Genomic DNA, 12,768 nt, shown 5'->3' on the forward strand with positions numbered 1-12,768 from the left:
CTTCTCCAACGAGAAGGAACATCGTATCACTCATTCTGCTATTTCATAAATATTGATAAATATAAACAAGCGTTTGTTGTTTTGTTGGCATCCGTGTTCCGGGGCTTATTCCATTCTGTGACACTTTTGACATTTGTATATGATTGACAGTTCTGTTGACAGTTAGCCATTTTAGCGCTCTGCTGCTGCTCTGCTCTCACAGGTGTTTTTATTTACAAAACTTAAATCATATTTAAAAACTGAACTATTTCTACTTTAAACCCTTTGATAATGCTGTGAAAAAGAATTCCATTGAGATGCAGTAGTTAATCGTTAGCAGAAGGTACTTGTGTCGGTATGGCTCATCTCGTTTCTGAAATTTTCATCTGTGTAAATACCTTCGCATGTACATAAAATTTTAATAAACCATAATATGTGTTTAAATGAGTCATACAGTCATACATAACATAGCTGAGTTGTATTGTTTGTCTTTCCTGTACTGTATCACAAACATAGCTGTATCTAATCGCTAATTTAGTGTCAAGGAGAGGAGCAAATTCAATTATCAATTGACACAGGAAATAATGATCACATCTCATTCTAACTAGATTTACTAGCCAACACCATTAGTTTTCCTATTTCGGCAGTTGGTCTTAGAATAGTATTGCTGTTTTATCTGAATTCAGTGTACCTATGTTCTTATTGTACCATTTCATTTCAGAAGTAAATTAATTAATATAATACAATGGCATTCCCAAACTCGCCTCTTCCTCCTCCACCGCAGGGCATGGGATCTCAGAATACTGTGTTCATAACAGAAGTGCGCTTTGACCCTTCATACATAAGAACACCACCTGGCATGCTCAAAGCTACTGTTATTGTAAGTAACAAACACAAAAATTTTACTCTACAAACCACATAATGTAAGATTTTTATAATTTATTGAAATGGTTTTAAGAAACTTTAAAATAACACTATTGTTGTTTTTCAGGTGTTGAATCTCCTCGGTTTCATCTGTTTGATATCATCACCGTTCAGATCAAATGGTCGCGGGGTGTACTTCAACATAGTGTGCCACCTCGGGCTGTGGTCATCATCAGTGCTGCTGCTGCTCTACCTGTTCCACGTGGTGGAGAAGTACCACAACATCAAGTGGCTGAAGATAGAGATGGTGTTGTACATTGTGCTCACGTTTCTGAACTTGACAACATCTACTATTGTTGTTGCGTTTGGGAATGCTGGATATTCTGCTGCAGGGGTGAGAGTCATTTGGTTGCTTTAAAATCTAGACTTTCTAGGAATCCAGGATTAAGGATCCAGGAATATGTCACAATAAAACTTTACTTACTATTTACAAGTTATTACTTGTGGATTCTTTTCTATTCTTATAGATATTATAGATCAATAATTTAATAATGCTCAATTAGATATATTGTGTAATAAATATAAATAACAAGTAATTAATTTCCAGTTCTTTGGTTACCTGGCGATGGTGACATATGGCTTGGATGCCTTCCTCAAAGCGAAGGCTCTGCAGGCGGGCGAGCTGGCACAGGGGCACCGGGTGGTCAACAAGCAGGTGCCCACCTCCCCCGCCACCATGGCATGAACTAGGGGACCACTAAGGTAACCCAAGAATTATTATAGAAAAATTAAAGTTTAACTGGGATTTTTGTATTAATTTAAATGAAATTGTATTTTTGGTACTACAGCTCAAAGCTGTAACGTTTATCTTATAAGTGTAGGAATATAAAGTTAAATCATTCAGAAACATGTAGATAAGTAAGTTATTGTAGATTTTGTTATGTATATGGAATGTTTGTTTATCTCATCTGTGAGGAGTTGATGACATCATCAACAATGCAAATTACGTCTTGATAGGTGGCTCTTGGCTTTTAAAGGTCATGAAGGATAATGGTTACACATTACATCACAATATGTAGGTACTACTAAACTTGTAGTCTACTAGTCTAACAGTCTGAATTCACATTATTATTAATGTTCCCTGTAGTTCCATGATTTTCGCAAGTTATATTCTAGCCAAAGATTTAGTTTAGCAAAAATGTACAAATAGTTTTTTGTTCGATGCATTTCACATTTTTCCGTATTATATTTATAAGCATTGTATTAACCCACCAGTGTTAAGTTAAATTATTTTATTATTTAGGTGTAAAACACTCAACATGTTTACCTCAGGGTCTGTACTTATTTAGGACATAATTTTGTGATTTTAATGATTTTAGTGTTATTTGTAAATATTACAATAAATAAGTGTAAAATGTGATACTATCTTATACTCAATTTCGTAAACTTACAGAAGGATCAGTATAGCTTGTCCATGCAATGTATGCTAACACACTTTTATAACACTTACTAAAGTATTTGAACATACATTGCACTTGCATTGCATTGAATAAGAAGTGTGTAGTTTATCCGTGCACATTTTACAAACAAATTGAAATTATATTTTATGCCTAATCATAGTATTCACAATCATGGATGTTCATACTATAAAATATCAAGTCCTGTGTATTAAGGCACTGGCTTCATTATATCAACATTCTGTAATTTTACTGAATAATGCGGCAGGTAGTATACTTCTCCGTCCAGCTTATGCAAATGCTCACACACTGTGTCAAATTAAATTCACTTCTATCTGAGATATCTATATATTTGTCTCAATTTTGTGTATAGCAATATAGAGCTTTCTTGATGTAAATCTGCCTACGTTTTTATAATTATATACCTATTTCTTATCTACTTTATTTAATGTTTAAATAAAAAGTTTAATCCATTGTTAATGTAGTTCATTTATCTCATAATTACTTATCACTATTGTGACTTACTCTTGGATTAATGATTGTATTTATTTACCTAAATTTTAAATAAAACACATTTTGAATAAGTGCTTACAGTGTTTTATTAACTTATCTTATGATTTTATCTAACATTAAACAGTCATTTATAAAACATAATCAGTATAACATCTTTAAGACGATTTCTTGTAGATACCAAATAAACATTTCAAAATACCTAATCAATAAGTATAAAGTGCTATTAAATTATTAAGTGAGTAAATCAAAAAGTCGATTTACAATGGCATCTTCTTAAAGCCCGTATAATGAACCCTGCCTTTACATTTATAAAAATGCATTCCTTATTGGCCCCATAGCTTCTACCTTATGCCACCAGATAGAGATAAAATTCATACCACCAGTGTAATTTTATTTTCATAAGGTAATTTTGGCGGTATTAGTTGCAGCACCCAGTAAGATCTGTTTGTTCCTTTCAGATAAACATTCCCTCCACTTAATAAATCTTAAAAATACTATAAATCTTACATTCGTTGGATTCTTCTTTCATAATTTATAGGCTCCTTCTTTGTTGGCCCTTTTAGAAAAGTATAATTAATTTCCATAGTTATAAAAATAAGATCATAACACGTATTTCAATAAAATTGAACTTAGAAAAGTAACACTTACAACCTACCTATAACATTTAAGCTAAAGGCCATTGCATACTGCAGATTTGTGGCAGTGTGCAGTAGCATTTAACAGGCTTATTAACACTAAGCTACTGATAGGTGCCTGGTACCTCAAAGGTAATATTTAAGTACTCCTCTGCATTGTTCCTATCAGTAGCCTAGCATAGTGTAACTACTGAGCCTTTTTGTAACAGCTAGGTGCATTGAATAAAATAGAGACATATACATTTGCCCATTTAAAGGGTGCAGTGCACTAGAAAGTGTTTAAATACTGCTCAATTATTCTAACATAGTTTCCTTTAATACTGAGCAATGGATGGAAATAGTTTGGGATATGTGGTATCTACTGCGGTGACTGAGCAGGGAGGCCCCTCTTCCATGCCTGGTACTTCAGGTAGCTGTCACCAGAGTAGGCAATGATGGCAAAGAAGCCAAAGAACTGGAATAGAAAATGTACAGTGTTACTTGTAAGAGGTTTTTAGCTGTTGTAGTGTATAATTTTTGATTCAGAATAACTTCTAGTGGAGACTTAAACATTAAAGTTTGAATCAGTTTTACTTATCCAATTAAATGCTGCATGTAAAATAATAAGTACAAATAAATTAGTTAAGGTTGCTTACCCCAACAGCATATCCAACACTTTCACCAATAGTCATAGCAAATATTGATGTAATAATATAGCCAAGAGCCATGGCGGCGCAGTACAGGAACTCAAACTTGTGCCACGGCCACGCATCAAACTTCTCCACCACGTGGAACAGGTATGAGGTAAATATGGCTCCCGTGACGAGGATGCCAATCCAGAATATCAGGTTGTAAAATATGGCTGACACCCACGCTCCCCATGCCACTTTCAAGCAGATAAAGCCAAGAATGTTGCATGTCTGGAATAAAATAAACAAATTAGTTATAAGGTGTGCCTCACTTCCTGAGTAGATCCTAAAAATGGATGAATGCATTCTTCTCTCTTAGGAATATTCCTTTTCACAGAGACCACAACACACATTCCAGGCCATTTGCTGCCGTGGTTGTAGGTGTTGTCTTTTTAGTTACGAATGTCTTGATATCATCATCAGTGGAAATCAAGATGATGATATCTGATAAGGGTTAATTTTTTGAATACACTTTCCTTAATAGGGGGTAGGGGAGGGGGGGAGGGGGGGGAGGGGAGGTAGTACGCCCCCCATATGCCATCAAAAATTGCCGGCGGTACTTAGTTTTTTTTATATGATTTTTTTAAAATTTAACCTCAAAATGTATGAAATTTTGGTAAACAGATTATAACTAAGAAAAGATAGTAACTACTTCCTTTAATAATATTCAGTATCGTATATCCTTAGTTAATGAACATAAAATATGACTTTTCCACGGCTCCAGCGCTCGGACCGCGACGGCTTGTTGCGTGTACCTCGTCGCAGGCGCCTCACTCGCCTTCGCCGCTTCGGCTTTTTGGTCGCCTGCGGCGACCAGCCTCAGCAGCTCCGGCTACGTTCGTCTGCCTGCTCCTCACCACACGCAGCCGTCGCGCTCCTTCGCGCTTCCGGCTTTCTATATACACTCTAGGGCGGTGTCTAGAAGGACTAGGTGGAAAGGATTTCTATATTGATTTCTATTTTCATTGCGGGGGGCTTCCGCCCCCCGACCCCCCCGAGCAGGGGCGTGCCCCTGCACCCCCTGACGTGGAAATCACAAAAAACAGCAGGGAGAACATTCACGTAACCACGAAAGAAACGGACATGAAACGGAATGAACTTTGACAGTTTGTTTTTAAAAACCCAATATGGCGGTTTTGCGTTTTATTTCATCATCATTTTAGCATAGACAAATTATTGTTCTGAGAAACTTATGTAAAAAAGTCATTATATTATGTTTATAAACTAAGTTATTTAATATTATTTAAGTCATAAACTAAGATATTTAATATTATTAAAGTCATAAACTAAGATATTTAATATTATTAAAGTGACAACTTACATCTTTCCTTAGTGTTTGACGTCTAGACCAAAATTCCATACATTTTGAGGTTAATTTTTTAAAAAATCATATAAAAAAAACTAAGCACCGCCGGCAACTTTTGATGGCTCAGAAGGGGAGTACTATCCCTCTCCCTGCCTCTCTGCAACTTACGCAACTCCTATTAAGGAAAGTATTCTTAAAAGCCAACCCCGGTTCCTTACCAGCTGGACCATCTGGCACATGCCGGAGGGCGTGCGCAGGTGCTTCCTGTCGAGGCGCACGACGGGCTGCGGGGGCGCGCCCGGGCTGCTCGGGCTGCTCTGGTTGCTCATCTGACCGTCGTACATCGTCACTTACGCTGGAATGAGAATAGGATGAGATGAAGATTGGTGAGGTGAAGACTAGTAATTGATGAACTCATTGGATAACTGTAGTAGAAACAAATAAAATGAGCGGTTGGCGAGAATAAGTCGGCTAACCGTTAGCAAACTTTAAATATATACATACCTTATATAAAGAACCGCCGTTGGAATTAATCTAAATATAATAGGTATATAAAGATTATTCAGATTTGATTGAACCGTATACTTCTCTAGATTTCTAGTAAAATATTTAATTTATTTACAATAAATTTAAGCCTATTTTTCTAGCAGAGTTTATTACTCTGTGTGCACAGCTTTCTGTCAATGTCAAACTGTACCTAGTATTCTGTGTGCATCTTCTTAGGCTTGAATGAAATAATAACAACAGACTCAGACAGTGAGAATATTATTCTGAGCGATCCATTATTTTTATCTTTGTAGGTTTTTCATCAGGTTTCTCGCGCAAACTACAGTCAAACTACTATAAAGTCCTGTCATTTACCTTTCCTTTCGTGCAGTTAGTTTTCTCTAACTTCTATTCTGCAGACTAAGTACCTATTTTACCAAAAGGGATTGGTTTTACTGACCATAAAATGATTCCTATCCTAGCTAGCATAGATCTCTAGTATACTGAATATAATCTCATCAAATTCACACGTTTGTGAATCAACTTCGACATTTACTTCGACTTCGGAGACTATAATCGTGAGCTATCTCATAATCGATTTATTCGATTTTCGTGTCGAGTTTGACAGTCAGACAGCAGCAGTGTCACATCGTCACATCACTATCATTAACCTTTTTCGTGCCAGTCGCTAAACTCGCGAAGATACCTACTTTATTTGTTTATTACTTGAAATTACTATAAATCACGGCTTCTGTTACATCAGCCGTTTTATTGATTACAACTATTCGGTGCCTGTGTATTGATTTCTCAAGTGCTCTATGTGATAAGTAGTAAAAATTGCCGGTACGATTCCGTATTTGATATTGTAGACTTGTACGTGCCATTTTTCTTAGCTTATAGTGTGATGGGAGAGAGAGACTGGAGACCCTTCATCTACGGAGGCTTGGCATCTATTGTGGCGGAGTTTGGTAAGATTATTCCGCTAATTTTGATCAATTTGATAATACCTACATAAACTTCTCAGTTCTAACCTCTAAACTTATTTCTGCCTCTATTTCATTATCGGGCCTTAGTATTTGATGCGAATATATTTCAGGAGAAAGTGAGTTATTACAGTAATCGTCTTGATGTAGAAGCTAGGTAGATAGATGTTTGTAAATTGAAGGGTAATGCAATGAGGATGAGATATACTTTGTGCAGGTATCAATAAACACTACTTCATTATGTGATGATGACTTCCACAGCTTTATGCCCCACCATTCTGGTCAATCTTCTAAAAAATAACTTCAAACTATTTTAACTAGCAAGAGCAGAAATGCCAGAGAACTTTAATAAGCCATAAATAGACCACAATTGTTTAAACAAAATTTCCAGGGACATTTCCAATCGACACCACCAAGACTCGGCTACAGATCCAGGGCCAAAAGGTGGACCCGCGCCATGTGGAGCTGCGCTACTCTGGCATGGTGGACTGCTTCGTCAAGACCTCGCAGCAGGAGGGCATCAAGGCTCTGTACTGCGGGTAACATGCTCACTGATATTATACTACACCTAGTTTTAATTGATTTTGGGGGGATGGATGGATGGTTGGATGGATTTTTAAGGTAATCATTGTTAGGCTGGCCCTTTTGTTATACTGAGACTCAGGAGTATACTCTGTCCATTATATTATTGGTTTTTTGACATTCGAAATCCCATACATATTTGATGACTGCAAAGGAAAACCAACTTTACTTCCCAGACATAAGGAAACGTCTAAAATACAATAACATAGTGTAAGCTCTATAATATAAATAATGCCAAAGCACTGTTCAATTCTAATTGGAATGAAATAATTTATGAGTATTTTTATAACTTATGTATGGTATTGTACATACTTACTATTCATTGAAATCAATATTAATTGCCAGCTTGTTTTACTTTTATTGAAAAGTGTCCCATTTGAAGGAAATGTAAAGTTATCCATATTCAACACAAGGAAAATCTAACATTGTAGAATTACTGGCCTCTGGGATCAAGTGTAAACTTATGTGTAATAAGTGCAATATTATGATAAAATTGCTACAACAATAATTGCGTTTTATTGTTATCTTTGCATCAGTAAACAAAAGGCGACAGAGACTGATGTTTTGAGTATTTGAGTTGTTTTTGTGTTGTGAGTGTGTTCAATAAAAACGTGTTGTTGAATGATGCGTCATGTGACGTCACTACGTCATGGGCATGGCTGAGACAAAGATGAATAAATAACAGTTTATTGTATAGTGTTATTTATTTTATGTATACTAAACATAGTAAATGGTCCCTTATCAAACAATGAAATCATTATTATAATCTGTATGTAGTTATTTTATAGAATAAAATCAACTTTCAAGATATCCAATGTCTAACTAACTATATCTATACAAATGGTTTAGCCACAGTAGCATAAAAATGGATATGTACCATATACACTCACAGCTACAAAGATATGAATTATGTAAAGGGTCAATCCGTATTATACGTCTTTCTTTCTTTCATTCCTGCACCCACCCTATAATCTCTTCTCTACTCTACTCTATCTGTACTCTATGAATTAGTTTTAAAACCTGTGTTAGATTATAATTTTTTATTGCAACTTCCTTTTGATGTTGATTATACACTAAAAACTTTGGCACAGATTTCTAAGTGTAACATATTGTTTTAATTAAAATTCTTCGCCAACCTATTACTGCCTCATGTTGGAACCCAGCCAATTTCACTTCATGTCTTGATACTTATCTTGACCAAATAATAAAAAATACTCGAAAAACAACTTCCGACTTTGCGCATTGCATCATCACCGCAAGTCTGCTATTTGACCTCTTTCTTCTCTTTATACTCAACTCCTGCCCCCAACCTCCTTTCAGCATATGGCCAGCGGTCCTCCGTCAAGCCACATACGGCACTATAAAGTTCGGCACCTACTATTCACTCAAGAAGGCGCTGGCGTCGCGGCGCGCAGACGGCGGCGCGCGCGAGCACGTGGCCTCCAACACCGCCTGCGCCGCGCTGGCCGGGGGGCTGTCGTCCGCTATAGCTAATCCTACTGATGTGCTCAAAGTCAGGATGCAGGTGAGGATTCTGTTGGACGGGTTTTACACTCGTGTTTTATGTGACTGTGGTATAATCGTAGATTATGTCAAGTATAGATTGTATGACTGAAAGGGACAAATTAACACTATTTCATTTGTGTTGTCGGTGTTGGTAGCAAATACTAGAGTTGTAGGCTAGGGTTTGTCACCGTGGTGAAATGATTTGCAAGTCAGATCATTGTCTGTAGTTGACTGCCCAAGGGCAAAAGCATTTAAGAAACAGTTGATACGTTACTTGAGGAGGCTCTTTTCTAGCGCCATTTCTATTCCTGTGTATGTTACCTCTGCGTGTATACACGCATATGTATGTTATGTTACCCTGCGTGTACGTATACGTACGTATGAATACAATCTTGACGAATATGTTATGTTACCTCTGCAGGTAGGCGACGAAAAGCGCAACATAGTCCGCTGCTTCATATCAATCTACGAGGCGGAGGGCGTGCGCGGGTTGTGGCGCGGCGTGGGGCCGACCTCGCAGCGCGCCGCCGTCATCGCGGCCGTGGAGCTGCCGGTCTACGACGCCTGCAAGAAGCGTTTAGCTGTGACCATGGGGGACACGCCCGTGAATCATTTCGTGTCGAGTCTGGTGGCGAGTTTGGGCAGTGCGGTGGCGAGCACGCCGCTTGATGTTATTAGGGTGGGTTGGTTTGTTTTGTTTGGTGTGAGAAGTTATCTGATTGGACTGTTATTTTAAGTAGCACGTTATGACAAGCCGGACTGGAAAAGTTGCTCGTGTGTGTATGTACTAACAGTCGTGTTGGCTTCTACGCCCTCGGATACATATCTTGCGTTAGTCTCCTACTGAGAAAATTTTTTTAGATCTTGAATATACAGCTGCTTAATTATGAATAAATAAATGAAAATGAAATGAAATGAATTAGAAAACTTAGTGAATAATGTTATTATATTTTTACAGACAAGACTAATGAATCAAAGAAAGTTAAAAGGACACATAGCGCGGCCCGGCGAGATCATCTACAAAGGGACCACGGACTGCTTCTTACAGGTATCACAAATATTTTATTTATTATAACAAAGCTCAAGAATTAAACAATATAAAGCCCCTCTTGACCTAGCCCCAAGTATACATATCCGTTCACCATTCACAGATCGTTACTTATCACTAAAACTAGACACACATTCAACAGATGTTTGGTGCTGTCTGATATGAACCGTTGAACCCTAACCAATAACCAGGTTTAAAGTTTCTTGTCATATTATGTACAGTGAAACTATAAAGTCCTGAAATTAAATGAGGGCACTGCTATCTTTCATGTAGCAACCCTATATAGCGAAACATAACTGACTTTGATACTTGAAATTTTGCCTGTTAACTTCCTACCTATTTATGTATTTTAAAAACAACTTACCATCCACAAAAAAGCTCTTATACAAGCTAGAAGGTGTTAATATGAAGGCTAATAGTGAAACCAATAAATATTTATTTACATAACGTTATTACAACTGTATAAAAAAACTGGATCTGTTGACGAAGGGCACACATAGTAAAGACATCAATTTCTCTTTTTGGACGGCCAGTTCTGTTTCTTCCAGGAGTTAGAAATATTCCATATTTTGCCCTCTTTGGCACGCTGGTCCGATATAACTATAAAATAAAATAAAAAAATCTTTTTGAGTTACACAATGCCCCCCAAATTCACACAATGTGAATTTAGTAAGTAAACAAAAAATATATCTTCAAGTATCAAAATGTTAAGGTTTGACTCAACTGAAACCAGATGAAACCTACAATCAGTGGTATGTAAACAATGTTCGACTTGGGCTCTAAACCTAGGTTTATCGATAAATGAAGCGTTGGTACTAATAAAAAATGAGTTATTACAATTTGTACAATGCTACATACCCGTCATAGACGCTGTACGAGCGTAAGTAAACATCCTCCAAATTCGACAAAATGTGTCCAGCTTGATGATCCGCTAAACATTGTATGGAAGGAGACCCGTGCCCCAGCAGTGGGGACGTGATGGGTTGTGATGATGATGATGATGATGATTGCAATTACCTACGTACACATGGAGCCTCTAGCTAGAGTATAACTCGATAAATAACTTCACTAGCTTGACTACGAATATTTTTCTTCATCTTCCTAATTGCAACCAAGCGTAAATTGTTGCTTTTATCTAGATTATCCTTATAATTAATAAGAAAATTCAAAAAAACAGCCAACCGCCTATTGACATAAACAATTGTTATGACTTTTATGTTTCTTTTCTAATGGTGCCAGGCTCCTGAAAATTTTAGTTCCTCAAACATTAATTTCAGGACTTTATAGTTTCACTGTAGTATGTGTGTTGACACTTGATACTTTTGCATAAATTTGATCATTTAACTGAGATAGCGGTGTAATGGCGTATGCTATTTCAATTCCCCGTAGTTTTTTACTCCGAATAAAATTGAATTCCCCATTTGTCCCCGCAGACGGTCCGCAACGAGGGTTTCCCCGCCCTATACAAGGGCTTCGTCCCCACGTGGCTGCGCATGGGCCCGTGGAACATCATCTTCTTCGTCACCTACGAGCAGCTCAAGCAGCTCTACTGAGCGCCCTCTGGTGGCCATGAAGGGAACTATAAGATGGAGAGCTGTGATAAGGTTGGTTAAGTTTTACTGTGTGATGTGTGTTTAATTTGCGTATTTTGTTTTTTTTACTGTGGTGTTTATAATCAAAATGAATACATATATATTTTTATTACACATGCGGCTTGGTTATGTTATAGAAACTCATGTAATACATAAGTGCTTTTATTGTACACAGCACAACATATAGACATTCTGTAACGATTGCTGAATATTTAAGCTTTATAAACTATAAGCCTTATTCGTTGCTGTTTTCGTTTATTATGGTAAATTTTATATACCGATCCGAAACCAGAATCAAAATCCTATAAACACAATTTTGTTGACGGGGTCAAAATTCAAAATTTCTTGTTTCTTTACAAAACACTACACTAAAACATCACACCAACATTCGCCAACACTATTTTGTGAGATAAGTTTCTTTTTTTTTACTTTTGTAGAATAGCCGTAGTTAGTTTCCTATCTGAAATACACTTTTTTTCACAATACATCATACATTTCATCATAATTACCACCATCCAATGCTGATAAATCATTCAATGATAATGTTTCAGATCTCGCGGACTGCTCGGTGGAACAGTCTACACAATCTGGTCAGCACATAGTGTTCGCAGTGTACCTAACACTATTGATTAGTTTACTGTGGAGATGAAGGGTAGGTATTTTTCATTGACATAACTTTTTTTTTGGTAAATAGGTGAAGCGATGATTCATAACTTTTATTGATCATCATTGATTTAGACAGACACGTTTCTTTTGACTCAATAATTATATGTAACGATTTTTAACATGGATTGTTGTGCAAATTAAATAATTTGTTGACCCTAACTTTAATATATTCTATCATCATTATTTATATAAGTATATGCAGGTTGCATGTGCAGTGGTCGAAATAATTATGGCCATCATGCTTTGAACATAATTGTACTAACTTAAGGTCCAAAATAATTAAATGTTTTTTTATACCTATAAGTGATTGCGGTCAAACAGTACAACATAGCTAGACGATTTTTGCCAACTTTAACGATCATAATTTTGTTCAAACGTAGTAAACATTGTGTCAAATAGTAGTCTAAAATGAGACATATCACTTTGAGATTAAGGTACAGAGTGCCACAGTTAGACGAGCTTTCTGTACATACATGTGTTGTG

At 36.8% G+C, this 12,768-nt stretch overlaps 3 protein-coding genes across 5 annotated transcripts; 2 read left to right on the plus strand and 1 right to left on the minus strand.

The window, feature by feature from the left end:
• Positions 1–52: 52 nt before the first annotated feature.
• On the plus strand, positions 53–2,887 carry LOC105394305 (plasmolipin). 3 transcript variants are annotated; one of them, XM_011566190.3, is made up of 4 exons: positions 53–202; positions 701–859; positions 971–1,237; positions 1,451–2,887. In XM_011566190.3, exons 2-4 carry the CDS (start codon positions 725–727, stop codon positions 1,586–1,588), a joined length of 540 nt encoding a protein of 179 aa, XP_011564492.2. In that variant the 5' UTR covers positions 53–202; positions 701–724; the 3' UTR covers positions 1,589–2,887. The 3 variants fall into 3 exon arrangements, with proteins under 3 accessions (XP_011564492.2, XP_011564489.2, XP_011564490.2); XM_011566187.3 differs by having other exon boundaries at positions 143–334; XM_011566188.3 differs by having other exon boundaries at positions 143–322.
• LOC105395813 lies at positions 2,882–6,070 on the minus strand. Its single transcript, XM_011567775.3, has 4 exons — positions 5,927–6,070; positions 5,641–5,777; positions 4,084–4,347; positions 2,882–3,902 (listed from the first exon to the last, which is right to left on the minus strand). The coding sequence occupies exons 2-4, from the start codon at positions 5,764–5,766 to the stop codon at positions 3,807–3,809; spliced, it is 486 nt and encodes a 161-aa protein (XP_011566077.3). The 5' UTR covers positions 5,767–5,777; positions 5,927–6,070; the 3' UTR covers positions 2,882–3,806.
• Positions 6,071–6,565: 495 nt separating this feature from the next.
• On the plus strand, positions 6,566–12,758 carry LOC105394307 (mitochondrial uncoupling protein Bmcp). The gene is made up of 7 exons (XM_048631299.1): positions 6,566–6,876; positions 7,283–7,430; positions 8,794–8,998; positions 9,401–9,658; positions 9,938–10,027; positions 11,461–11,631; positions 12,171–12,758. The coding sequence occupies exons 1-6, from the start codon at positions 6,813–6,815 to the stop codon at positions 11,578–11,580; spliced, it is 885 nt and encodes a 294-aa protein (XP_048487256.1). The 5' UTR covers positions 6,566–6,812; the 3' UTR covers positions 11,581–11,631; positions 12,171–12,758.
• Positions 12,759–12,768: the final 10 nt, after the last annotated feature.

The sequence above is a fragment of the Plutella xylostella genome, chromosome 4 (assembly GCF_932276165.1).
Source record: "Plutella xylostella chromosome 4, ilPluXylo3.1, whole genome shotgun sequence".
In the NCBI taxonomy this organism is placed as follows: Eukaryota; Metazoa; Arthropoda; class Insecta; order Lepidoptera; family Plutellidae; genus Plutella; species Plutella xylostella.

Coding starts and splice junctions, on each gene's coding strand:
- LOC105394305 (XM_011566190.3), top strand. CDS start 725: ATGGCATTCCCAAACTCGCCTCTTCCTCCTCCACCGCAGGGCATGGGA. Junction 860..970: donor TGCTCAAAGCTACTGTTATT/GTAAGTAACAAA, acceptor GTTGTTTTTCAG/GTGTTGAATCTCCTCGGTTT. Junction 1,238..1,450: donor CTGGATATTCTGCTGCAGGG/GTGAGAGTCATT, acceptor ATTAATTTCCAG/TTCTTTGGTTACCTGGCGAT.
- LOC105395813 (XM_011567775.3), bottom strand. CDS start 5,766: ATGTACGACGGTCAGATGAGCAACCAGAGCAGCCCGAGCAGCCCGGGC. Junction 4,348..5,640: donor TGTGCCAGATGGTCCAGCTG/GTAAGGAACCGG, acceptor ATTTTATTCCAG/ACATGCAACATTCTTGGCTT. Junction 3,903..4,083: donor GTGTTGGATATGCTGTTGGG/GTAAGCAACCTT, acceptor TTTCTATTCCAG/TTCTTTGGCTTCTTTGCCAT.
- LOC105394307 (XM_048631299.1), top strand. CDS start 6,813: ATGGGAGAGAGAGACTGGAGACCCTTCATCTACGGAGGCTTGGCATCT. Junction 6,877..7,282: donor ATCTATTGTGGCGGAGTTTG/GTAAGATTATTC, acceptor CAAAATTTCCAG/GGACATTTCCAATCGACACC. Junction 9,659..9,937: donor CGCCGCTTGATGTTATTAGG/GTGGGTTGGTTT, acceptor ATATTTTTACAG/ACAAGACTAATGAATCAAAG.